The 27,321-nt window shown below is 38.1% G+C and overlaps 2 protein-coding genes across 2 annotated transcripts in view; one reads left to right on the top strand and one right to left on the bottom strand.

The window, feature by feature from the left end:
• Window positions 1–11,927, bottom strand: part of NADK2 (NAD kinase 2, mitochondrial) — a 30,357-nt gene extending 18,430 nt beyond the window's left edge. The window contains exons 1-4 of the mRNA XM_051210597.1: window positions 11,796–11,927; window positions 8,512–8,711; window positions 8,379–8,467; window positions 461–631 (exon numbers count right to left, since the gene is read on the bottom strand). Coding sequence (XP_051070604.1) covers window positions 461–631; window positions 8,379–8,467; window positions 8,512–8,706 — 455 coding nt within the window. The 5' untranslated portion in view covers window positions 8,707–8,711; window positions 11,796–11,927. The remainder of the gene's footprint in view (window positions 1–460; window positions 632–8,378; window positions 8,468–8,511; window positions 8,712–11,795) is intronic.
• A 7,967-nt stretch (window positions 11,928–19,894) lies between these two features.
• MS3_00002937 (uncharacterized protein) overlaps window positions 19,895–27,321 on the top strand; it is a 72,102-nt gene continuing 64,675 nt past the window's right edge. Inside the window, exons 1-4 of the mRNA XM_051210598.1 lie at window positions 19,895–20,061; window positions 20,100–20,140; window positions 20,176–20,263; window positions 20,299–20,346. The gene's annotated coding sequence lies outside the window, so the exon portion shown is untranslated. The remainder of the gene's footprint in view (window positions 20,062–20,099; window positions 20,141–20,175; window positions 20,264–20,298; window positions 20,347–27,321) is intronic.

Consider the following 27,321-nt stretch of genomic DNA (forward strand, 5'->3'; position numbering starts at 1 on the left):
CTTAGTTGCATTTAATCTTGTCATTTCCCACCATAGATCGTGAGGCTCAATATTTCTCAACACACACCTTATCATTCCCATAACCATTACTACTACTTTTATTTTCCTGTTATTTGTTGTCCTTGGGTTGGCATAAATATGTTCCCGGCTTTACGGTATGACTAAATGAGTTCAAACGATACTTAAGTCTTTTTACAAATAAAAATCTTAAATATTCACTATTTTAACTACGGGAAAAAGGTGTGCACTGATGAATTGTCTCATGCTAGAAAGAAGTTTTTTAGACTACCCCCCAGACTTTCAATTGTCCTCTGACTGATATCAATCATCTATAGGGACAATATTCAAATAAAAAACTAGTCACAAATAATCCCTTAACTGAAGTAGAAATTTAGCAATTCTACTTTACTGTCTTATAAATTCCATTACTATTAACATTTTGTTTTTCAAAAAAACTTACAATGAAGGATCAGTGTTAAAACCGATAATTGGTTTATTAGGATGTAGAATTTTACTAGCACCAAGAAGAAATGTTCCATCACCACCAGCAGTAAAAACAACATCTGCCCAATTAACAGAATCCACTGAGTAATCATGACGATCCACAATATGTACTTCTAAACCATGGTCTCTAGATATATATACACATTTTAGAAACAAAGAAAGAAGTGCATATTTATTAAATAGCCACAGTTACTAACTAAATAACTCATAAATAAACACTTCATGAAATAAAAAAACCTATATCACATATAAGTAAGGTCTATAAACAAGTACAGCTAACAAAATTGAGAATGAACATATCGTAAAAATATTACTATTAATTTCACTAAAATAAAAAAATAAAATGTATCTATCAACGGGTTAAGCCTACTATATTGAAGGGTTGTCGCCTGAAATCTTGACTTGTGACAATGTCGCGAAGAAACAAGCATGTAACTCATTAATATATTTGGAATGATTTATTTATTTTAACAAATAGATACTGGCACAAGAAGGTGCCAAATACATATGCGCCACACAAAACTCATTTGATATGTGTGAGGGCTGTGATACTGCCCGGGTGCCCAAACCGAAGCAGGTAATTTCCCATCCTCACCACTACAATATTCTTAAAATACACGAGCAATTCTTCGAAGACACCTATGATCGAATACTAGTAACCTACGAATATCCTCTACTCTTAATAGCCACGTTTCACAACTATGAAGTTCGATGGGTTGAAGTGTTGCACGCTAAACTTGTGCTTTTGTTGGCAAACGGATGTCCCGCCTTCGCCACAAGCGACGCAAGTTGACAAACGCCAATCGAGCTTTTTGTATCCATGCCGAGATTTCGTCAGACACCAACCCATCGGGACTAATCAGACTCTCGTGATAAGCTGACGGTCGAAGCACCCTACTCCCACTTACTAATATTAGTTCAGGCCCTGATGAAGTCCAGTCTTGAAGCAACATTCGACATTTTAAGTGAGATAATCGCATCCCAAAAATGCTGGTGTTGCTCTCTAAGGTGGTCAGAAGACACAGCACTTTGTCAACGTCTTCACCAAACAAAACTATATCATTTGCGTATTCTAAGTCAACGAGTGAATCTCTTATTGAAAGATCAGCTCCTGAAAAGTCAGACGATGAGAGCATTATATCTTAACAGACATCTATGACAAAGTCGAATGAAAATAGAAAAAGCAGACAACACATCTTCAGCTTTTGTTATCCACGACTGCCCATGATCATTGAGTAGCCTTTTCATCAATCTGAGATAATTGAATTTCTGACGTTTCTTGGTTTAGTGTAAATAGCTTCTTCAGAGAAATAATGAATAACTAAGTTAAATCGACACTTACGAACATACAAGCCATTTTAACTCTACGCTATACATACCATCATATTGTCTACACCCACCAACACATAGATGTACATCTCAAGTAGGATGTACTTGACCGAAATGACGTGACATTCTCATAAGTATGCTTGTTTTCATTTTAATGATGGTACTAAAAATTTCCTTCTTTGTTTGGTTCGTACAATTTAAACTAATGTTAAAGTTATTTAGTCATCTATTTATTCTCTGAAAAATGGCTTACACGGAGCCGCGAAACGTCAGAAAATCAATTTCCTGTTGATCGGGATCTTACAAATACATCATTATTTTCATCAATAACAATGTATCCAATGCTGAATTTCTGTGAAATTAACAAGGCAAACCTTGATAGTTGTGCTTACTAATGATTTTGCTATTGAAAAGCAAACAGTTAATACACAATGACAAATGATTCACGAGTAAATGTGATGTTATTAGGTTTATGGTAAGAACAACTCAGCTAGTTAAGTAAACGGATACTTGGCAAAACAATTCTGCATTCAGATTTATTTTTGATACTGAAATAACTAATCATTCAATGTTAGACCATCATTTAAAACCTGGAAGCACTCGACGGTCTTTTCATCCTGCTATGGGAGTCCTCAGTGTCAGTGAACATTCACAACTCACGCAGGAGTCAAACTAGGGACTTTCGGTCCTGCATGCAACATCATGGATTGATTGGAGTTAGACATTAACACCACCAGATGCCAACTTAGTAGTCTGTCGGTTAAGGTTTTGCGCGCGAGACCGAAAGACTTGGATTAGACTCCTGCGCGTGAAGTCTCTGCTTATGAGAGACGTTTATCAAAAGAAAAACAACTAGCTTTGGGATTAGTGCTTCGTAGGCAGGAAAAAAATTCCAGATTGTTTGGACTATTATTAACATTGCACTGAAATCATGAAATAATCTCGAGTGCGAGGTCGTAAATGAGCATTACTGAGGAGCCCAATACTAAGACGAATCGGTCGTCCAGTACTCCCAGGTTTTCAATAGTGGTCTAACCCAGATCTCTTCATAGTTTCAATGGAATTCAACAATCTCCATAACTTCATACTGACAATTATTATCATTATTTGCAGATCTTCACGATATTTTTTCCAGCTGGAAGCAGCAGCTGCATCTGGTAACTACTGGAAGCTCTTCCGACTCATCCGAGCCACTGGCAGCAAGAAGTCTGGTGTGAGCGAAACAATCTGTGAGGATGACGGGATGCCAATCACTAACATCCATTCACGCCTTGGACGATGAACAGAATTCTTCGAAGGCCAGTTCAACTGGCCGGCAACATCGGTCAGACTATCCTGCCCTCCATGGCCAGTGACGACTGATCCACCAAATGAGGCGAAAGTCCGCACGGAACTCCAACTTTTGAAGCGCTACAAATCACCGAGCCCAGATGACTTATCTCCGGCACTTTTAAAGATGGTGGTGACTTTCTGACTAAGGAACTGACTGTGTTGTTTACAAAGGTCTGGGAACTAGAGAGTGTACCAACGTCATGGAATGAGTCGATAGTTGTCCCTGTCTAATCCTGTACTCACCCTGGATGGTGAGCAGATAGAAGTAGTCGAGAAGTTCGTGTATCTAGGTAGCTGCGTAAGTGCTGGTGGTGGCGTGAGTGATGAGATCAATGCACGTATAGTGAAAGCCAGAGCGGCTTATGCCAATCTGGGCCATCTTTGGCGCCTTCTTGATGTCAGTCTGGCTGTAAAAGGTCGGAGAGAGCAGTTTTGCTCTATGCTTGTGAAACCTGGCCTCTCCGAGTTGAGGATGTTAGACGACTCTCTGTGCCTGATCATCGTTGTCTCCGAAGGATTGCTGACATCCGGTGGCAACACCATGTCAGTAATGCGGAGGTTTGGCCTCGTGTGTTCGGGTGCAGAGACGACGATGCAGTTGGTGTCACCATCTTGAAACACCGACTTCAGTGGCTTGGACATGTTCTACGAATGTCGCACCAGAGAATTCCACGTCATGCATTATTTTCCGACGCCGGGACTGGTTGGAAAGAGCGGAGAGGTCGTCAGTGTATGACATGGTGTCGTGGTATGGAAGAAATCTCCAAAGGGCTGGCTTCTGTTGGTCCTTCACGACCCCCTGGTTGGGGTCCGAGAGATGGTGCGACACAGTGGCTAGAGACGTTATCAGATATGGCTCAGAATAGAAGCCAGCGGCGATTCTGCTGTAACCTTCTTTTACTTTCTTCATAAAAAGTGGTTGTATTTTCCTTAACTGAGAGATTTCTTCTGGTTGTACCTTTCCGTTTCCCCCATTATTATTATTATTGTCAATATTATTATTACACTACCATACACTTATCTGTGGTTTCTTCTTTTTATTCTTTTATGCCCCTCACCTTCCTTTTTTTCTCTTCCCATTCTCGTTGTTTTGTGTGGCGCATATATATATATATATATATATATATATATATATATATATATATTTGGTGCCCCTTGAACCAATATTTATGTGTTCAAATAAATAAAATTTACGATATTTTCGTTGTTATTATCCAAAGTTGAATCGCATCAGTCTCTAGTGACATATGAACTCGAGAGAATACCTCAACAACAAGTTTATCATATTTTTGTGATGTGCCTAAGCGTAGAGTTTTGATGATGTAATAAGAAGACGAAGATTATCAGACTATCTGATAATCTTCTTCTTATTATTTCATTATCGAAATTTATCATAGGGACTAATTGCTTTAAGAATAAAGTATTGGACGCCTGTTTCGCCCTATTTCTTTAAACACATGAACATTAGTACGAAGAAGCTCCAAATATATATGCGCCACACTTCGTCATCCCATTTGTGTGAGGGCTAGAATACTTTGCGGGTGCCTAAACCGAACAAGATGGTTTCCTCAGGGAGCCACATCCGGAGCCTTTAACCTAGAGGTCTAATCCATAAGTCAGTGAAGCAACGTTAGAAGATGCAGTCCTATGGTAGCCGGTGACCAACAATAGGTTCATACGCTATTTGGTCGCTTAGCATCCTAAAGCCCATATTTACCATCACTTTGGAATCAGGGTTTTTCAACTGCCCTAGGTGGGTCCTCTACATCCACCAACCCGATTAAGGCGCCGAACATTCGCTTTTCGTCCTCTCAATTTCGTAAACAACACCCTCGTCGCGAAAAGGCAGTGAGTAGGATTTCCCTGAGTGTTGTATGCACGTGGCCATTTGAGAGCATTTCGAAAGGGAGAGCTGACTCTCCTCACCATCGACCGAACCAGGGATTTGGAGACAATATTCCGGATCTACCAGCTGAATGCACCCATATCGCGGTGTAGATACTCGTACTGAAAAGTTAGCACTGCTTATGACTTCAAATCCCAAACCTTCAGTCAGCTGCAACGTAGGACCAGGCATCTCTATGCATCATTACAAATTGCCATACCTCATCAGCACAACAAGGTGAACACCAAATTCGTAGAAGCAGATACTTCAGTGTTAGTAATATATATATATATACGGGTTGTATTTAAGGATATGATACAGAGAGAGAATTAGTTCGTAGAAAGAAATGTACAAAGTAATTTTATTCTAACGGTTTATGAGAAGACAAAGAGTGTATACACCTACACCATCATGATCGATTCTGAGCCATGTCGCCCAAAGTCTCCAACTATTGGTCACAATAGTCGCGCGGACCCCAAACAAGTAGTCTCCATCTATCAATATGACTAGGACCACAAATTAGTGACTTTATGGATCGATGCCACATTTGGGTTCGGCCACCCCTGACTTTCTTCCACCTGTCTCCAACACTAATCAGCATTGCGCACCGTGGTAGTCGGTAGATTGGCATGCGTAATTCATGGCCCAACCATCTCAGTTTATGTAGGTTCGCAACCTCATCAACTGATTTACCATCGTTCCCTAATACCCTGCGTCTAACCTCACTATTACTTACCCGGTGATCACAGCAGATATGAACAATATTTCTAAGACATCTGTGATCAGATACTTGTAACCTATGTGTATCCTCTACTCTTAAGGGCCACGTTTCACAGCCGTAAAGTAAAACAGAATGAACTGCTATGCAGTAGGCTCGTCCCTCGATTGATAGACGGATATCTCACCCTCTCCATAGGTGATGTAATTTGGAAAAAGCCAGACGAGTTAGTTGAATCCATGTAGGGATTTCGTCAGACACCAACCCATTAGGACTAATCAAACTTCCAAGACAAGTGAAGTTGTCGACGCGTTCGGCCACTTCAGTCCCTGTTTTTAGTTCAGTTGTTGACGCAGGACAGTCCAAACCCTCACGCGTAATAAATATAATACAAGTTGGACAAGTTGTCATATATCTAGTCTGATTAGCTTAAAGAATAGAGTATTGGCTTTTGAATCGAAAAGTAGTCAGTTCAAGTTTCAGTGAGAACGCCGATAATGAAACATACCTATACCTAGCTGAGAAGATCACAACAGAACGAAAGGCGCACCTAAAAGCCCCTTGTTAGCTACAACCCGGAAATATAATGAAGATTGTCGAGATAATAACTGGAACATTTATGTCATAGGTTTTCGAATCCTATTACTATTGTTTAGTCATAACATATGAGAAATTTTCCGGCTATCTAGCACTAAGACGTCGAACTTTAAACACAACTAATTCTGAACTACGAAATAATAAACTTTGATTTTAATCTACCTATCTGGTTGGGAGAGATAAATACGATTTTCTACTAACACAACTCGTATTTGGTACGAAATACAAGCATAAGTATACTTATGAAGTTGTTATTATGTATTTTTATACTGATTAATTTTCCACGTATAGTATTATTAAAGTTGAGAAAACATACGGAATAATGTGTATTATATGCACATCTCGAGTAGTCATGTTCTTACAACCATTAGCGCAGAATGATTAAATTTTGTGCAAATACGATAAAAATAAATTAAGGTTAAGTTAACGATGGTGAAATAAGATGGAATCTAAAAGAATTGTTTAATAACTTAACGTAGATTTTAAAAGCAGTTGACAAACTGACACGATGCCCAAAGATTTAACATAACAATCAGGTGTATTAATCGACTGACAAAACTCAATAAGACTCAATATTGACAAAATAAATATACGCTGCACAAATAAGGAAATGAAATCGTGCAGAAATAAAGGAAGGAAAGTTAGATTAATCTTAATATATAAGCGGATGAAAATAAGTGAACTAGCATAGTTTATAATAGGAAAGATAGTTATGATACAAAAAATAAAACCAGGGAGAATCCTTTCAGTCGAATCTACTTTATGAACAATATAAAGGAAAACTACAACATGGTTGTCACTGGCTTATATTCTGAGCCTAGTCTGATAACGGCCCAGGCTACCGAGTTACTCTGTCTCTAAAATACCAACCGGCGAGTCGTGATGGACAGACAGATACCAGCCCTATACAACTTTCTTTCATACCACGGTGCTATGTAATAAACTGGTTATCTCCGCCTTTTCCATTGTCCCAGCATCGATAAACGATGCAAGATGAGGAAGCCGCTCGGTTGACACTTATAATACATTTTTAAGCCACTGAGGTCGGTAACCCAATATGGTTGCATGAATTTAGTTATCGTCACTAAGCCAGAAGACACCTAGATCTCAGGAGTACTAATATAGTACTGCCACTGGATGTAAGTAATCCTTCGAAGGCAACGACGTTTGAACAAAGAGTCGCCTAACATCCTCAACTCAGAGAGTTCAGGTCACACCGAGAAACAAATAAACTGCTCCAACCCGACCTTTTACATATATCCCAACATTACTAGGTGTTAAGTACATTCCATACCTAGGGATAATACGTGCTAAATGATGGTTTGATTTGCATAACTTGACTGTCATCGCAAAGAAATACAATATCATCTGCATGCTCAAAATCAAAAGGTCTTTGTCCAAGTAGCAGATTCACACCAACACAAAGTCGAGGAATAATGGTGATAATTGGCTACTATTTCTAACCATACAGATGGAACGGAACAATAGGAAGGAGGCATATGAACACCTGAACCCCCTGGTACCGCCGCTGGTAAAGTTCACTCTCCCTCTTGAAATGCCCTATTATAATTACGCAATTATGGCTACTTCCAGAAAAGTCCTTCTCACTTCTTTCTTGTGGCTAGTGTTATTCGAGAAAATGAAAGGAAAAAAGAACATCTGGCGCCTCAATCGGGTTGATGGATACGGAGGATTCACCTAGGAGAGTTAAAAAACCCGGACTCAAAACTAATCGGCTCCAAAATTATGAGGGATCAAATGACATCTAAAGCTATCTTTGGTTACCCGTTATCGTGAGATGCATCTCATGATGTCCCTTTACTGCCTTGTGAATTAGACCTCTAGGTCAAAAACTCTAAGAGTGGCCTACTAAAATATTATCTAATTCGATCTGGGCACCCAGGAAGTATCCCAGCCCACCGACAAGTATGATAAGGAATGATTCTGAGGCAACCACTCAATAAACTTTCAGAACAAAAAACATCTTAAGGAAGTAAGTAAATGTTACCTCACCTTAAAGCATTTTTCAATTCAAATAATTTCGCATAATGTGTTTCATGCCGAGCGATCAGAAGACGAGGGTTAAAACCTCTTCTTTCTATCTGAATTAATTACACCGTAATAATGGGGATAATCATTAGCATACAGACGTTTTTAATTGGTCATCATTCAAATAAGTTTCCATTGACTTTTCACAATCGTATTTGGATAATTTAGCCAATATTAGCGCAGTTTTGGGCTTAAACGCTGATAATTGCTCCGACGACACAGCAGACGATCTGCACAAATTTATTAGATATCTAACGTCAGCACTTCGAGCCAACGAACTACATGAGAGCATATTCTCTGGATAGACAAGCAATAAGAGGAAAATAAATAGGTTGACTTTGTCAAACATTATTGTTTATTTAGTCATGTAAAAAACGTGAATAAATATAAAGACAAATATGTTAGTAGATTTTTACGGTTTAATTACACCATATTGAGAATATGGAAAGGATTTTGATGCATCCCGATTCGTGAATTACAATAAATATATGTTTCACGATCAACGTCAGTCTGTATCTTTTATATGATTATAAAAATACTTTATGTAGTGAAAGCCACAAAGTGTATTGAACAATGGCAAAATAATGAGTGTTAGTTTTTAGGCCTGCTAATTTCCACTTAAGCAAACAAATATACAGATCTTATTGACGTCCAAACAAACAAACAGTTGTATTCGAGTACATCACAGTGGACTGGTTGTATGACATTAAAGTGGAACAAGGATACAAGTACATCAAACCCAACAATACTATCGTAGTTCCTTTCGAACTATATAAATGTATATCCTTTAATATTGTCATCACTTACATTAATATCAGCATTTAAGATTATTTACTTTATTTCCTAGTAATTTACCTTTGAAACTCAAATGAAGTATCGCTACTTGGGCCTATGAATATTGGTGCCAGACCCTACGATGTTTATGATTGGCAAACGAGTTTTTTGAAAAATTAAAGCTAAACCGATTACCACGACGTGCAATGCTAACCGGCGTTCGGGATGGTTGGAAGAAAGTTAGGGGCGGCCAAACCAAAACGTGGCATCAGTGCTTGAAGTCACTAACTTCTAGTCTGAGCCATGTTGGTAGATGCAGACTACTTGGTTGGGGTCCGCGTGACTATCGTAACCAATGGTCGGAGAGTGTGGGTGACATTGCTCAGAATCAATCACAATGGCGTGGGTTTATACACTCTCTATCTTCCCTTAAACTAAGAGATTAAAGTCGCTTCATATCTTTCTTTCTACGAACTAATTCTTTCTTCCTGTACTATATCCTTATTGCAATCTTTCTTTTATATATTACCACCACTGACTTAACCACTCCTATAAATCCGGTGTTCATCTTGCTGTGATAATGCGGTATGGCAACTTGAACCGATGCATAAATGTACCTCGTCCTACGTTGTAGCTGACTGACTGACTGAAAGCTAATTTTGGGTATATTAAAAGCTATACCGAATTTCAGACGAAATCAGAATTAGATACTTTGAGTAAATGAGTAGAAAAAATCTTACTAGTACTCATTGTGAAGGTTTATCCATAATACTACATTGAATAGTTGTTTGATTTCAGTCAATTTTTTTAAATCGAGAACGGTTTAGTGATTTAGTCATATGACAGAAAATTCCACCCTGAAACTGAAACAAATATTCATTATTTATCCCATAAACCTTTCTTTATGTTTGATCCGTCGATCTAATTTTTTAATAGGTGTAACACATAAGACTTGTTATCCTGAAATTTGAAACATTATTAGAGTATCGAAATATGAAAACTATATTATTTATCTATTGAAAAACAGAAGCTGCAATAAGTATTTTCTCACAGATACATGAACTCAAGTGTGGTTAATTGCTTGAGGCTAAGGTTGTTCTTGGGTTAATAAATTATACACAGTGTTTCGGTAGGTACGCCAACTATTATTAGGTTGTGCAGCCTGACAATTTATATCTCTGAAATCTGAAGTGACGCTTCAAGATCGTTCTGAACTTATACTTAGTCTAAGCATTCGGGGTAAAGTGGTTAGTTTCACTAATTAGTATACTTCGCCCACGGATTTACTGTGATAAGCTAGCCGATAGCAGAATTTCAGATACATAAATATTACATTGTACTATTTATCAATATCACATTTTAATAGACTCGTGAAACATAACTCCATTGGAAAGTGAAAGTTAATATAAAACCTGAAGTATTGGATCGTTGGATTTTTGAACCACTGTTAACACACATAGGGCGAGAGTGAGCGATGATGTGATTAGGAATAATTTCATAAAATATTTAAACAAGACAGCTATTTTTGCATATATCCACCGAATAAAATAGTTGGATCATTGCTTATATGTAGTAGCAGTCACAGTAAACGCGAAAGCAAAATAAGCATTCAAGCTTAAACCAATCAACACTTATTTCCTTCGTTTTGCCTAACATTTACACCTACAGATCCAGTTTCAAGAACTTTCATACAAAACCTTTAAATGTCTAAAGCCAAATATTCCCAAAAGTTAGCATGTCCATAGTGAAAACACCACTTTTTAGCACTTGTTTTGGCACCATGATGCAGTATTCTCAACAGACGTTATGTTAGCTTGATCAATGGAGTCGATATTAAATCTGAGATGTGACAATACACACTTTGCATCATAAAATCACTGTCATTTATTTACAAAAGATTTTTCAAGTGTGACAATGAGGGACTTGTAACCGCAACTTAAGATAAATCAGGGTTTGTTAACTTAACTCATAGGCGTTCTTGTGATTTGAATATTTTCTCACGCCATAGAATCTGTTGAAGATTAACAATAACATTAGCTAGTGAAGCTCTGAACTTTTTATATTTTTCTGTAATGTGACTTTTGTTTTGACCTCATGTTAATACCACAGAAATAAGGCGCCGACCCGCTGACTAGTAATACCATTTTCAATTAGTTCAAACTTGTAAGTGACAACACACCCGAGCTCCCAAGTTTGGGGAAACTCCCGAAGTCAAATGACCTTCACCAATGTTAAAGGGGATTTTTGGGGAAATATTGAGAATCTCCCCAGGTTTGGGGGAATCCCGGGGCTTTTGTGCCATTTCCCCAAAGTTTACTATGGCGGCTTCCCCTAAATGGGTCAAATTTTCCCCAGAATTGAGAGCTCGGGCAAATACCGGAAATAACATTCTAACTAAAATATACTCAAAAAGTTCGTTATATTTGGTTCTTGAGAACGAATGAGTGTACAACACCGCGCGAGCCGGATAGGGGATGTACACAAGATAGTCGTTTAGCCTTACTTTGTCTTGGTGAATAGAAACTTAGCTAACCACAAGATACAATTAATTAATGAGTTCTAGTTTAAAGAATATACTCATTCGAATGTAGCGCCAAAGTGACTTACATAAAATATAGTTGATGTCACTTCTAGCACAATTCATATGAAAATAGCAGAGCCTAAGTGAACAAAAACAGCTTCGAGACTGAAAGAGGACCACAACACGACCTTGAAATCAGCTTTCCGCGTGTTTCTTTCGATACTCAACATTTTGTAATAAGTTTACATAAACCTCTACAACATCCATCGTATTTATTTTAGATAACCCGAATTACGCGCACCATATTCGATCTCATCCGATACTTAACTTTATTTTCTCCTCCAAACTACATAGTATACTTTCATACTTAGTTATCCAACATACCCAGTATCTTTGTCACTAGCTTGTGTAAAGTGATCAATTTATTTGCTCTTACTTCTTGCTTCGATACGGTTCCAGATATTTGGTAATTTCCAAAGGGCAATAGCCTAGTCACTCGACCGCACTAATTCTTGTCAGTTTGGTAGTTATTTGTAGATTTGTATATCTCATAGCTTGAGTGTGTAAGTTTGTTTCAAGACTGTAGGGTTCCTGGATATCAGCAACTATCACTTCACCAAGAAAGAGGTTTGCTGGTTGCAGTGTAGAAGTAATGAAATGATAATTCGAATGCTAAGAGGAAACGATTGTTTCAAGAATAAAGAGTCAATTTCCTAAATTGGTGATATGTAAAAAGGCGGAATATAAAAAAATAACGGGAGACGGGGGTGATACTAAGAGATACAGGAAGTAAATACCGGTATACAACAACGATAGCCGTGGTAATTTATGATACATTTGTCAGACACGGCTGGTTCAATAAGGAGATGGTAATCTGTGGGTGAATATGTGTTTATGAAGTCTCCTCTCAAAGCTATCAACTGTTCAGGTGATTCGGCGTACTTAATATGTTGCATGCCATCACCAGATCACCTCTTATTCTCATATAGCTCAACGACAACAAATTCACTTGTTGTAGTGTGTTCTCCTAGGATCCATTTTTTAGACGTATCAGCCACCTGGTACACATTTCTGTACCTGGTCCGGGAATCTTATACTTCTTTCAAAGAGAAAGGAGCAATAATATTGTAAATCTCAAGATAAGGCCGTGTGTACGTTATAATCAATGTCAAGAACAACTCTGGAGTGATTTCTTTAATTAATCTACACATCTGGTTGAGAATTGCGTTTATCGTGGCTGCATACCCTATGTGGTTTCAGTTGTTTTCCAAGCTCTCCCTGGTTTGAAGCTCGTGATCACGCTCTGATGTGACAATCGGAAATGTATATTTGTGCAGGGATTAGTGGTGTGTGTCAAATGAGGCAGGATGTTTGTGACAGGACATTTCGACGGGTTAGGTTTTAACCCATTGCCAATTACCGATTACTTTTTATGAGGCTCCAGATCCTTGTGTTGTCTGCATAGATCAGTGCCACGTCGCTAATTCTATAAGACAGGTCACAGAAATGGACTTGTTAAACCTACCTTTGTACTGCATTGAGACGTTTATGGAGTAATATGTCAAAGGTTTTTGAGAAATCGAGTAATATTACATGAATAAGTATCTTACGGTCTCCGCAGGTCTACTGGTTTTCACATGCTATTAGTACATTGAACGGACAGGACATGGGCATGGGCATCTTCATCGAAAAGCTGATCATCTGTCAGCAAGTAATCTGAGTATGAGCGATTTCCGTCCATATCCTATTTCGTCACGCCACATACACGTTTAGTCAGTCTTGCTTATGGAACCATTCTTTAGGGTTTGTATCCCGTTTGTTGAAGTTTAGGGGTGGAGTAATGAGATCTTCAGCTAGTCGTATTTGGTCAAATACAGGTCTCACCTGTTTTATCTCATCCTTCAGCTTTACTCTCATGTCCAAACCCACCACAACAGACTGACGCTCCTCCACTTGTGTTACTTATAAATCCTAATGCATTAGAAGCTTTCGTTAAACGCACTGTGACCAAACACCACGGCGCGACACGTTGACATCCAGGAGATTTCGTGCAGCTTCCTAATTCTCCGTGATTTGGTACACGCGTTTCTTCTGGTCATGGTTCGTCACGTCGACCTCTCGATTCTACCAACCTAAATGCTATGTCATCAATGCAAACAGAACTGAAGACAAACCAGCATCAACTGGCTGCTCGCCTAAACGGCGATCTTTCCTGTTATTAATTTGTTAACAAAAAATCAAGCAACAAAACTCTGTGACTGTAGTGCGATCCTCAGAAGTTAATGACCGCGACGTAGTCTTGCTGCTGCTTCCAAATGCCCTGGTACATCCGAGAGTGGGGAGAGTCCGCTCTCCTCTTCGAAAGCACTCACACGGCCATGCGTGTACAGCCTCTGTCAGGGAAGTCCGATTCACTGCCTTCTCGTGGCATTACCGTTGTTTACGAAAATGAGAGGACGAAAAGCGAATGTCCGGCGCTTTAACCGGATCCCAAACCAATCGTGCATATAGGCTCCAGTATCCTAAGGGAACGAATGGAGTATGAACCGATCGTTGGTCACCGGCTACCATGGGACTGCATCTCCTCATGATGCTCCATTGCCTTGTGGATCAGACCCTCAGGTCGAAGGCTCCGGGTGTGGCCCCCTAAGAAAACCACCTGCTTCGGTCTGGGCCTCCGAGATGAATCACAGCCCACACACAATTATAATGAAAATGATGATATTAACTGAAAACTCTCTTCTCGCTTCGACTCGCAGTCGACCAATCCATATTATTATTATTTACTACGTCTTCATTCACCCTCTTTTATTCCTGCTCTGTCGATACTTATTTTTTCGACCTATACAGCAGGTCGTCTATGATGGAAACTCGGTTCTATCTAAACGTTCTCGAGTCACTGCCTGGTTGAAAATGGTATGTTACCACCAAATATGAGTACTGAGGCAGCTTTCCTGAAACCCCGTGCATCATTCAAACTGACTGCCTTGAACATTCACACACTTATGCAGGTCGGACAACAGAAAGAGCTGGCCATATCTTTAGAAAGTCTTAATATCGACGTTTGTTGTCTATTCGAGACCCGTATTCAAGACTCTGGTGAAGTACTACAAATTTGCTCTCCATCTGTCGTTTCGAAAAGCTTGTTTAAAATGTGTTTATCCGGGGACCCTGTGGCATCTTCGCCTGGTCTTGCTGGCGTTGGTGTCGCACTAAGCGCTGGAGCTGAGACAGCACTAATCGATCGGATCCCCATTAACAGTCGGCTATGTGCTGTTAGATTAGAGAATTCCATCAAAGTGAGAAGAAATCGGCGTGAGAAACGATATCTTTTCGTCATCTCCGCCTATGCCCCAACAGATTGCAGCCCGGATGCAATCAAGGATAAATTCTACCACCAGTTAACTGATCTCCAGAAAGTGCGTTCGACAGATATTGTAGTACTAGCCGGAGACTTGAATGCTCAGGTCGGGCATCTAGGCACAGAAGAGAATCGTTTAGGTGGGCGATGGGGACTTGTTGGTCGCAGGACAGATAACGGGGACCGTCTACTGCAACTGTTTACAGACCACAACCTGTTTCTGGCTAGCACTAACTTCCGACACAGTCATCGCCGATGTGCCACCTGGCGTCCTCCCTCTGCATCTCAAGCCTCGACTCAGATTGATCACATCGCGATCGGCTACCGCTGGCGTGGTTGTGTACAAGACTGCCACTCCTTTTGGAATACCTATCTGAACTCTGACCATGCCCTTGTTTGCGCCAATCTTACCTTAATTTTCAGTGGTCAACGAAGTGTCCGCCACCAAATGATTGGTGTCAGCAAGTTGGTTGCAACTTGATGACGCATTCAAAATGGCGAGTAAAGCCGCTTGCGGCTTCGCGAAACGTCCTGCTTATGAGCACTAGGTTTATTCAGGCTTCCTACAATTCATCGAAGCTCGTCGGTCTACTCCGGGTGACCGTGAGTCTGACTACAAACGAGGGCTGTTACGTAAGGAAATTGGGAAAAGTTTGCGTAAGGACCGGGAAGCCTGGTGGTCGGAGCGTGCTAGTGAGCTGGAAGCAGCAGCTGCATCTGGTAACTACTGGAAGCTCTTCCGACTCATCCGAGCCACTGGCAGCAAGAAGTCTGGTGTGAGCGAAACAATCTGTGAGGATGACGGGATGCCAATCACTAACATCCATTCACGCCTTGGACGATGAACAGAATTCTTCGAAGGCCAGTTCAACTGGCCGGCAACATCGGTCAGACTATCCTGCCCTCCATGGCCAGTGACGACTGATCCACCAAATGAGGCGAAAGTCCGCACGGAACTCCAACTTTTGAAGCGCTACAAATCACCGAGCCCAGATGACTTATCTCCGGCACTTTTAAAGATGGTGGTGACTTTCTGACTAAGGAACTGACTGTGTTGTTTACAAAGGTCTGGGAACTAGAGAGTGTACCAACGTCATGGAATGAGTCGATAGTTGTCCCTGTCTAATCCTGTACTCACCCTGGATGGTGAGCAGATAGAAGTAGTCGAGAAGTTCGTGTATCTAGGTAGCTGCGTAAGTGCTGGTGGTGGCGTGAGTGATGAGATCAATGCACGTATAGTGAAAGCCAGAGCGGCTTATGCCAATCTGGGCCATCTTTGGCGCCTTCTTGATGTCAGTCTGGCTGTAAAAGGTCGGAGAGAGCAGTTTTGCTCTATGCTTGTGAAACCTGGCCTCTCCGAGTTGAGGATGTTAGACGACTCTCTGTGCCTGATCATCGTTGTCTCCGAAGGATTGCTGACATCCGGTGGCAACACCATGTCAGTAATGCGGAGGTTTGGCCTCGTGTGTTCGGGTGCAGAGACGACGATGCAGTTGGTGTCACCATCTTGAAACACCGACTTCGGTGGCTTGGACATTGTTATATCCCGATAAGAATGATGAATGTTAACTCCTGGTTTTCATTTATGGAACAATACTATGATTATATTTTTATCGTATAATTTTATGTAACTAAACTGTTTTTATTGATGTCCCTCTTATTGTGAGATTTACTTTTACCTATGAACTATTATTATACGATTTACCATTCGTGAGTGATGGCCAGTCCATTAATTACTATCTCCCTCATTCACAGCCATTTTGGTCAAATGCTGTACAAATGTTATTTTCTATTTTATGGTACGTTGTGGTCGGTTTGATTGGTATATAAATTTGTATGGTTTGACATAAATGATTCATATTGCAGAGGCTGAGATTGGTGTTCTGAACTTAACTGGCTGGGCTAGACAGGAAGCGAGACCAATCAGGACTCTAAGCTGCTCGCATGTGTTTTACGCGTCACTAGTTCGATCAATAATTCGCTGCTCTCTGATTAGTGGTATCGTTGCGTTGTCCAATATACAGGGCACACAGGATCACAAGTTATAACAGACATGTTCTACGAATGTCGCCCCAGAGAATTCCACGTCATGCATTATTTTCCGACGCCGGGACTGGTTGGAAAGAGCGGAGAGGTCGTCAGTGTATGACATGGTGTCGTGGTATGAAGGAAATCTGCGGCGATCCTGCTGTAACATTTTACTTTCTTCATAAAAAACGGTTGTATCTTCCTTAACTGAGAGATTTCTTCTGGCTGTACCTTTCCGTTTCCCCGATTATTATTATTATTACACTACCTTACACTAACCTGTTTGTTATTGTTTTTTTTGTTTTCTCTTCAAATTCTCATTGTTTTGCATGGCGCATATATATTTGGTGCCCTCTTGTAACAACATTTATGTGTTCAAATAAAATAATATAAATGATAACCTTGCTGCTATCCGATAACCGGCCTAAGACGACACGACGTTGAAAAGCTATGAAGTTTCCAGCAAACACGGATGATTTCCATTTGCTAGGAACTCGTAGTTAACCCATTTTTATCCCCTGTTTCGTTCCTAATAGTAATTTCCTGGGATTTTAGATTTTGTATTATATCGAAAATGAAAATCGAGACGGTTTACCTAGATCGCGTTTACCGAATCGGTTAAGCTTTATGGTACTGACGTGACACCAAGTCACGTATCATGTCACTGGTTTATCATGACTAGGCACTATGCAACTCCCAAAATTCGATTTCTTTCCATGAGGGTGAATATTGATACCTGATAGTCATTTACTGAATTCACACTGGTAGGGCTTTGATTATCAATTGTATTATTGCTATGGCGGGATAAGAAGTCAAAGTCAAACTTCTACTCGTCATGATTTTCGGTTAATATTACTTTTTTTAATTCAGTGTGATGATTGGTTGGAGTAATATTTATTTCATTTTCCAGTGTGACATCTTATTCAATATAGCATTAATTTACATTTGTGCGATGTGTATTGAAGATCCGATATTCTCCTATTAAAGTAATGTGAACTATGTCTATCATAACATGCAGCGTGTGATTTGTTTTAAATCTTGGTATTTTTTATATATATGATGGTATTCCAATTAATAATTGGAATGGGTGTACAACCAATATATAATGAGTGTATTTTCTACTCGGGTCGTCATGTTTTGAGGTCAACAAATGTTCACTTGTACCAGTCTAATTGTTCTTACTTCGCGTCGTGGTATTTGCAATGATACCCCATTCTCAGGTACAAGTATTGGTTTTGTAGTTGCATCGGTTCCTGACCACATGATTTTTGAAGCTAGCAATGTAATTATTTAAAAAATTAATATTCAACGAGTAACACTTGGAGGAGATCAAAAGTGGTAATCTCGGAAAGTATTGATCGGTGCGGCATAACTCATCCTTGCGGGCGTTGTCACACTGTGTAAATTGCCCCTACTCACATTAAACATATTATTTTATCACCAGTCGAAATATGTTCTGTGGAAGTACTAAATGTCATAGGGCTGATTATCAAGTAGGACGAGTCAATAGAGATAATGTGACTTCTGCGTAAGATCTTGTATATTAGGTGTTTAGGCCGTGACAAATCTATAATTTTAGGATTAGGTCTATTATTACAGTGAAAGATAAATATACTGATACAAAAGCAGACCATTAATTTGCACTTTCTCATTGGAAGTACACGTACGACGTTTTACTACATTTTCTGAGTACTTTCGCGATGGCAAATGATGTGAGCCGATTAAGTGTAGGGCCTAGTCGATTCGGTGCATTTTACGTAGGGCAACTTCCCCTCTTTTCCTAATGATATCCTGAGATTCCAACTACATTTATTTGTGCGGTGAGTCATCTCGTCTCATATAATGTTCAATTTATCGGTTGAGAGTCTCAAAAAAGACCTCTCAAGCTGTAGGAAGGAAACTTGCAGATCTGATTGTAACTAGACTTTTAAACCCCTTCTATCATCCAGATATATCTTTCAATCGATTGGCCATAGGGTACTGCTATGAGCCGCGATATCAGACGATAGCGTTAAACACTATATCTGTGACATCTTCACAGATATCATTGCTTTTGCTACGGATCTGCGTTACTTCTGAACCACATGTTGAGTCGAAAAGCCCCAAAAATTAAGGAGCAGAAATTCTGTCTAGCTCTGTGTCCTCTTAATCTGCACCCATTTGTAGAAGTTCATCTGATAAACAATCGGCTTGTCATATCGGTTACCACCGTGCTTAATTATTTATCTTTACCTTAAGTATCCACCCGGTAGAGTGGTAGTTGATTAACTGAGCCTTAGTAAGCTAAATTCAAACAATGCTCAATCTATATCCAAGATTCTGTTGGGTGAGAACAATTGAAGAGTCAGACTTGTAACTAATTGAGTCTCACGCCCAACAACTCAATTGTAAATTAAAACGTGCCCTAATCTCTTTCATGGATAATTGCTTACTAGTACTTATTGTTCTTACCATAGTATGTAAACACATCCCGTATTCTTACTGGGTTACGTTTATTTTCGTACCTCGCTCTTCCAAGATCAGTATGCTCAAGCTAATTATGAGCAAATAGAAATTACACCTTTTTTTATCTAGGATGCCTTCACAGATTTTGACCAAACAAGAGGATGCGCCTATAGAGTTACGGTAAAACATGTTCATTTAACTCTCATTTATTCTTTGATAATTCCAGTTATATGACATCATCGCTTTTGGTAATAACATATTCCCATAATCCGGCATTCAGAGTCAGTTATTGAACTTTTTGATTCAGCCACGTAGTTGTATTGTGGTTTTTGTTTGACTGCTATAAAGCTACTCTGAAGATGTTCGTACAACCTTGTTAACGGACTTAAATGGCCTCGATTTCATGTCAGCAGGTAAAATAGTACCTATCAAGAAACATTATCCCAATGTCATCTCAAAATTTTTTGAAATTTGGTGTGGAGTTTGAGGGGAGTGGTCAGCTCTTCACCTTTGAGTGTGTAAGACAAAGTAGTCATAATAATGAATTTTTCCTTAGCCAGCTGTGTACGATGATATTATTTACAAGGTTTCGCAGCAGTACGTGATGCTATCCTTCTTTACGAATTTCACAGGTTTGGTATACCTCAATCCGAAACCTCCAACTACTGTTTTCGTAAAACAGAACACTCGGGTACAATTGAATATTATACGACTGAAGAGGTTAGCAAAACGTTTCATTAATTCGTTCTTGACAGAACTGTCGTATTAGGACTGGAGATGTTGTTCAACTAGTTGAAATTCCAGTGAGTTCCTAACAAGTATTCTTCATTGATAAAATTTGCAACAATATTACCTTAACATGGATGTAGATTTTAGCTATGCAGCTATACGACCTTGATTTTCAGTATTAGCAGCGTTAAGCAGCAACGTTTTCTACCTATACTCAAGAAATTGGGTCTTTTTACTTAAAGACTTATAAAGCAATAATTTATTATTATTACTACAGCGGTTTCCCCAAAATGGGTCAAATTTTCCCCAAAATTGGGAGCTCGGATTGTGAAAGAATCACTGTTGAATATCGGAAATGTCTAATTACATGGACGTTTAAAATATGCAATAAATCAACTATAATATCTTAAATTTGGTGTCGAAGATATATGCTTCATATATTTGGAAAATCAAGTATCTTCAAGGTGGGAAAACGTACTTAATAGCAGTTACACTGATCGTCTTAAATATTACTAGATGACCTAGTTTTTCATAATTATTAAGTATCATACTTGTGTTTTGTTTAAGGTCCTATCCATCCGCCTAGGCTGAAATCATGTTATCCTATGGGACCACTCTTTGAACCTTTAAGCCAAAGATTTAATCCATAATATGTACAACATGGTACCACAAGATGAAGAAAGGCGATCTGAATTTTTCAACCGCTCCTCGCAGGAGAGATTAGGAAAATTTCCCACCAGCTTAGTGCCTGTTTTTTGTTCACTTTGTATTTTCATCGTCTATAATTAGAAGTGAACTGACTGCAGGGATGCTGTATTCTAGATGAGGCATCATATGAGTGCGTTATAAAAGTCGAAAGTTATCTTGTTTAAAGCATTTGAAGGCTATGTGATGCAATCATAACACGCAAAACCCTTTAGCAGATGTTACATTGCAATGTTTACTGATAAAATAATTTGTAGTAAAAAATCAAAACTATAATGAATACTGTTCTGACATGTTTGTCATACATTTCCATATTGTCATCTATTATGGTGAACGAAGAATGATTGAAACTAAGATTCAGGGTTAACGGTATTAGGGCAAGGGTTTAGGGTTAGAGCAAAGGGCTAAAGTAAGCAATCATGGTTACCAATTAGCTATAGGAATTTAGTTAAGAGTAGGAGAGTGATTTGCATTATTGATGTTCGTACATATGCAGATAGTTATTTGAATATAAGTCTTAACTGCTTACAAGTTAGCTGGAAAAATGCTTGTCATGCTGAGATTCCGTGGGTGTTTTAGTTTTATTAGATCCTACTAATTTTCCTTCTAAATATCATTCACTTCTCTGTCGTTGTCCCAAAAACCACTCGATGTTGTTTCTGATTATTGGTTTTGTAATTTCTATTAACTTAGGCGTCTTAGTAGCTAATTATGGGTAGATATTAATGTATTTTCAGTTAGCTCTTATTAAGTTACAATCTATCTGTAGAGCAGCCTGACAGCAATATCTTGAACAAATCCTGTTACTCTAGAGCCAACAGATTGCGATTCCTTATAACTAGGCAACTGATCCTGAGTCCTTTTTTCATCACCTTTATAAGTACAATAAGTAGGCTCATAAGTCGTTAGTTTGACACGGGCTGTCTACTTCCATTATGGGAACAATATAGCTAGCGACATTGTCTTTTTAATACCTTTGGAGTTAATGTCAGATTCAATAAAATGGCACACCCAAACTCTATTTGAGTCAGAAGACTGTTTTGATTACTCAGAGACATTTATATGAACCAGTACTATCGCCAGAGATACTCTTGGTTCTCCCATTGCTGCTTCATCTTTACTCGTACGTCGATATTCTGAAAAGTGATTAGTACCAACATCAGGATCAGGCTGGCAAACGTCATTAGTTTCATGTAACATTGTTTGATGTCACCTGAAAAAGCGTTCGATTGTACATACTCTTTGAAGTCAAAAACTTTTAGCTATACGTTTAGCTTTTATATGCAAGTGATACAACTTTCTGTCTCCAATTGTTGTCAATCTTTCCCGAATTTTTATTGCATGCAGTGTTGCACACTGGTCAGGATAGCGGTTTCACTGTTGATATGGTAGAGGACGAGAAGTCAAGTGGGGATAAGCAATTTATGGTTTAATACACAATCACAGTGGTTTAGGAAAATGTGAAAATCATACATCAAATACATCTCATTTACACATCTTTTTTGGATTGTTTCTTACCAGCTTCATTGTTTCTTCACTCCTGTTGTTATCTTGATTGCTTTCAGTTTCCTCCTCTCTTCTCGTTTCAATCTTTACCTTCCGCTGTCAGGCATTCCAATTATTATTGATGTTATATGCTATTTATGTCAACAGGCATTAGTATAAACCACATTGGCTATTAACAGAAGCATACTGAGAAGCGAAAATATTTTTCTTTATACCGAATGATGTTTGAGTTAAAAAACTTATAACTTGTTTACCTGATTTCAAGCTTATAGCTAATTTTCTGTATCTTGTAATTACGATATCCACTCAATCTTCTACAAACTTAGCTAGATCTAAATTAAATTCCCTGCCTTGACTCATGTACTATACGCATAATACTGTGCACTCAAATTTAAAGTTCGAAGGTAAACGTGAGATTATAGTTTCTAGAGTTCTGTTAGCATTCAGATCAGATTTGTAGCCTGGTTGTTATAACTTGGTTCAGCATGCTTGCATTTTCTGTCCTAAATCAGAAAGTCATCAAATCACCGCTTCTAATCGGTGGTCTTTTTACTATTTCTTCTGTTAAGGACCTAATGATTATGTGGTTTTGTTCAGATCTTTTTTTTAATATATCCAGTTAACCCAAAACCCTTTGAATCCGTCCATTATGACTTAATGTTCGGTCGCTTTCTTAGTTCTTCCAGTACTAAGCTGAGTTAGATAATCAAGTTTCTGAAAATCTCCCTTCGTCGTTTCTTTAACAGCTTTCTGAAATCCTTTCATGGAGGGCCAGTATTCAGTTGGATTGCCGTCAAACTTCCGCACTTCTTATATAACCCTAAATAACGTTCAACGCGGTCTGGTACTGCCTTTGACATAGGTTCATCATATATTTTAATTATACTATTATTATAGGAGTCAGGATGATTCCCTTCGTGTTGAAGTTTCTGCAGCGAATTCCGTTTCCCAAGTTCTCCCCTTAGCTTGTTTAATCCCAGTTCTAATTGCTTTTATTTTTGTACAATTTTCCACTTAAGAATCTTCCTTTTCTGACTGCATGGATAATTCTGGCGTTTCATCGTAATTTTGTTACTGAGGCAAATTAAATAACTGTCAGGTTCACTAGGATAACGTACCTGAGGTATATATGAGTCAGAAAACTGTTTTGGTTACTCTGAAACGTTTACAGAAATATATACATAAATATAAATATTGCGACAATAAATCATAATTAACGTAAGTTGGACGTACATTCAAGGTAATAAAAAACAACAGCAGTCAATTACAAAGCAGTTATACTTGAATATGACAGGTTCAAAATAGCCGTTCAAGCAAAATTCATTTCAACCAATAAGAGTGTAGTCAGTTTGTGGATAATCAATTTAACGGACGAGGTACAAGAAAAAGAGGATTAACACTGATTACTAATAAGTAATATAGTCATAAAACAAGAATCTCAGCTGAGTTTCAGGTGTACGGCTATGTTGACGTACTTTGTTAGTATCTGCAAAGTAGACATTATTGAATTAATCTGACATGGAAGTAGTTTTGGTTGAGTCTTGATGGACTACTAACTTTAAGTTCTTATGTACTCATAACAATGGGATTCCATCTTTCCCCATGGTTCTCTTTCAAATACAAGAAAACAGTTATTTTAGTTAAGTTTTCTGTCACATAAACCGTAGCTCTTATAAACAATCCGAGACTTTGCAGTATGATTTTTACATACAATTTTATGTATTCATAATTAAGTGCTTTATGATGGCTTATAAAGATAAACTTCCAGAGATCATCTTCTACCCTCTAGTATCTTTCATATTTGTCTGTATGTCCATGAATGGAGATATGGTAATATACATGTAGTTGACAATCAAATAAAAAGCTTCGTTGGTCCTTTAAATGTGGTCTCAGCCTTTTTCCACAATTTTTAAATGGACTAATCTATACTAACCAACCAGTCTGATAAGGAAGGGCAATTTCTGATAGCTGAAATGTCTGCATGCTGTATATATATTGTCGAACAATAGGAAACGGAGTCGTGCTTAATATTGTATGCTCTGATTAATTAGCACATGTCAGCGGTATACTATAACTTTATAAAGTAAACTATATACATTTGTTGGTTTATATCTGTTTTTACGCATGATATTATTTATCTGTTTTTCTAATAGAATCTTTTCCAAATATTCCCAATTTCTCAAATAACGTTGATACAATAATTTACCTAATTATTAAGTGTAACAGGTAGATTTTACGGACAACTGTTTGTACTATACCTTTTAGGTTATATATTTATATAGTCATTTATAAATCCTGAGGTTTTTCTTCCCTTTTAATAATCAGTTAAAAAGGTATGATGTAGATATACTTTGCTTGGTTCACATATATATTATGTAGTGAAGCACTCATATGTCATGTAAGTATTGTCTGTTTGGCTTTTAAACAAGTATGCTTTAATTTCATGAAATATTAAAAGTATAATAGCATATATCTCCTTTAATAGAAAGTAAATGGAGTAAAGGTTACCTTTTTTTCACCAGTACTAAACGCCTCCATAAACCAGTCGGTGTATGCGCCTAAAATGCTTTGTAGTCGAAAGTTTCTCATCTGACATTTTTTGGACAAGGAATCAATCAGTAAGAAATGTTCCGGTACTATATTTAATATGAAATAGTTGGTTATTTACATTTCGATAGGAATTCATTATTACAACTAATCTGACATGCAGTAGTGATATCTGTAAATATTCCTAAAAACGGATTCTGATTTCTTTTTCTCAATTTGGCTGGTGTACATTTCAAGATAGTTAAGGATTTTAGTGGGATGAAAACAATGTTATAGTTAAATAATTTCATCTTTTTTAATGACTAATTTACAAGATACAGATTCGCTTGCTTTTTCTTTGAGTTGTGTATTTCAAATATGAAAGGTAGTGATGCAACCCCGTTACTTAAACTAAAATAGGTGATGTTAAGTTCTGGACATGCAATTTAGTAACAAAAAATCAAATTCTTCCCAAACCTATTGTGTTATCGCTTCAACTCAGCGTTTGACTGTGAGTTAATACTTAAACTGATGGCTCTTTAGACTCTATTCTCCCACTTAACACAGTTTGAAGTCAGTCACATTTACACTAACTTAAGATTTATTAGTGAAAGGACTAAATGCTTAGTTGGGAATTAATAGATCGAATTGTTTATAAAATCTGTTGAAAAATAATCATGGAAAATGTATCATATATATAAGAATCATGTGATTATGTGTGACAAAGTTAAGGATTTAGTGGTAAGAGCATAGTTTAGGAATGAGCTTGAAACAATTCCGATGAATTTCCAGCCAGTGCTTAGCCAATCAGAAAACAGCTAAAGGAAATCTCTGTAACTAAGGGTTATCAACTTATTAGTTGAATTGTACCTATTACTTACAGAGAGGATTTGCTACATTTAAGACGGATTTCATGACACTCAAAGAAAATTTTTAACATTAGTAACGTTCTTGTTTTAGATATATCATGAAGTAATATCACTTTGCTATATCTCCATTCTACATATCAGGATGTCACTTTCATTGGCCCAGATTATGTGGAAGATGCTTAACAATCAAGTAATACATAATTCATTTCTATATTGTTTGTTTGAATCTTCCCAATGAAGCTTAGGACTGAAATTGCATTAATTCACAAGCATTATCGAAGCAATCCGCACGGTATGTACATATGCCAATAAGAGACTGATCAGTTTCAGTTCTAAACATCAATGCAAAGATTCAAACAAACAATACTAAGTGAATTTCACCTTCACCTCATTGCACAAGCAAGTAGCTATCAGGACTCAGTAGCTAAGTGGATAACGCAATGGCGTTGGAAGCGATCGGTACTTTGTTCAAGACTGAGTGAGCATCAACTGTGGGATCTAGGGGCATCCAGCTGACGAGTCCCAGGTAGGACGAAACGTATGTTCTGGATCCAACTGCCAGCCACCATCCATCTTTGCTTACAAGTTAGTTAGTTTTAAAACTACTGAATAACGAAGAATGAGGTTTCAGTCTGATATGATGGTATGAAAAGTCAAAATTAGATTGATTTACTCATTAAGACTTTTGTTCAACATTAATTCTGTTTTAATTCAATGTAGTGATCACCCAGTATGGTATTTGTTTTGTTTTCCCGTATAACATTAAATTTTGCTACATTTGAAAAGATTACGAGTTCCCCTAATCTGGAAACGAAACGTAGACTCTGTGATACAATGACGGATAAGCTAGCTATTCCGATACGTCCCAGCCCAGCTAACTAGAGAGAGAAGTTCAAGTTCGGAAGAAGGAAATATATTCCACAAGCAGCCAGAAGCATGAACAACCACGACAAGTCTAGTAGAAAATACACTCATTTATATATTGATTCATACACTTATTTTTGATTAATAATTAGGATAAAATCACATACATGAATAATACTTATAGTTATGGCAAGATCATATGCTACATGTCATGCTGAGTATGGTTCATGTCAATTTTTAATACAAGAATATTGTATGTTATGACATAACAGATTATCTTACAGGAAAACAGGAACAGATATTACATTGAGTAATCATTACATTGAATTAAAACGGAAGTAATCCTGAATAAAAATCATAATGAGTAAATCCATCTAATTTTGACTTTTCGTCCCGCCATATCACCTCCCCTTCTTTTTTAATGGAATACGTGAGAATATGTTTTTCGTGGAGAGTCTGTTCAAGGGTTTTTCTTTTTCGTACTCCCTGAGATCCCGGCCGGTCACATGGTTGTGTTCCAGCTTTATTTGGAAAGATGACCATTTAACTTTCTGACTTCATTGCTTTGTTCAATGCATA

This window comes from Schistosoma haematobium, chromosome ZW (genome assembly GCF_000699445.3).
Source record: "Schistosoma haematobium chromosome ZW, whole genome shotgun sequence".
NCBI classification, from domain to species: domain Eukaryota; kingdom Metazoa; phylum Platyhelminthes; class Trematoda; order Strigeidida; family Schistosomatidae; genus Schistosoma; species Schistosoma haematobium.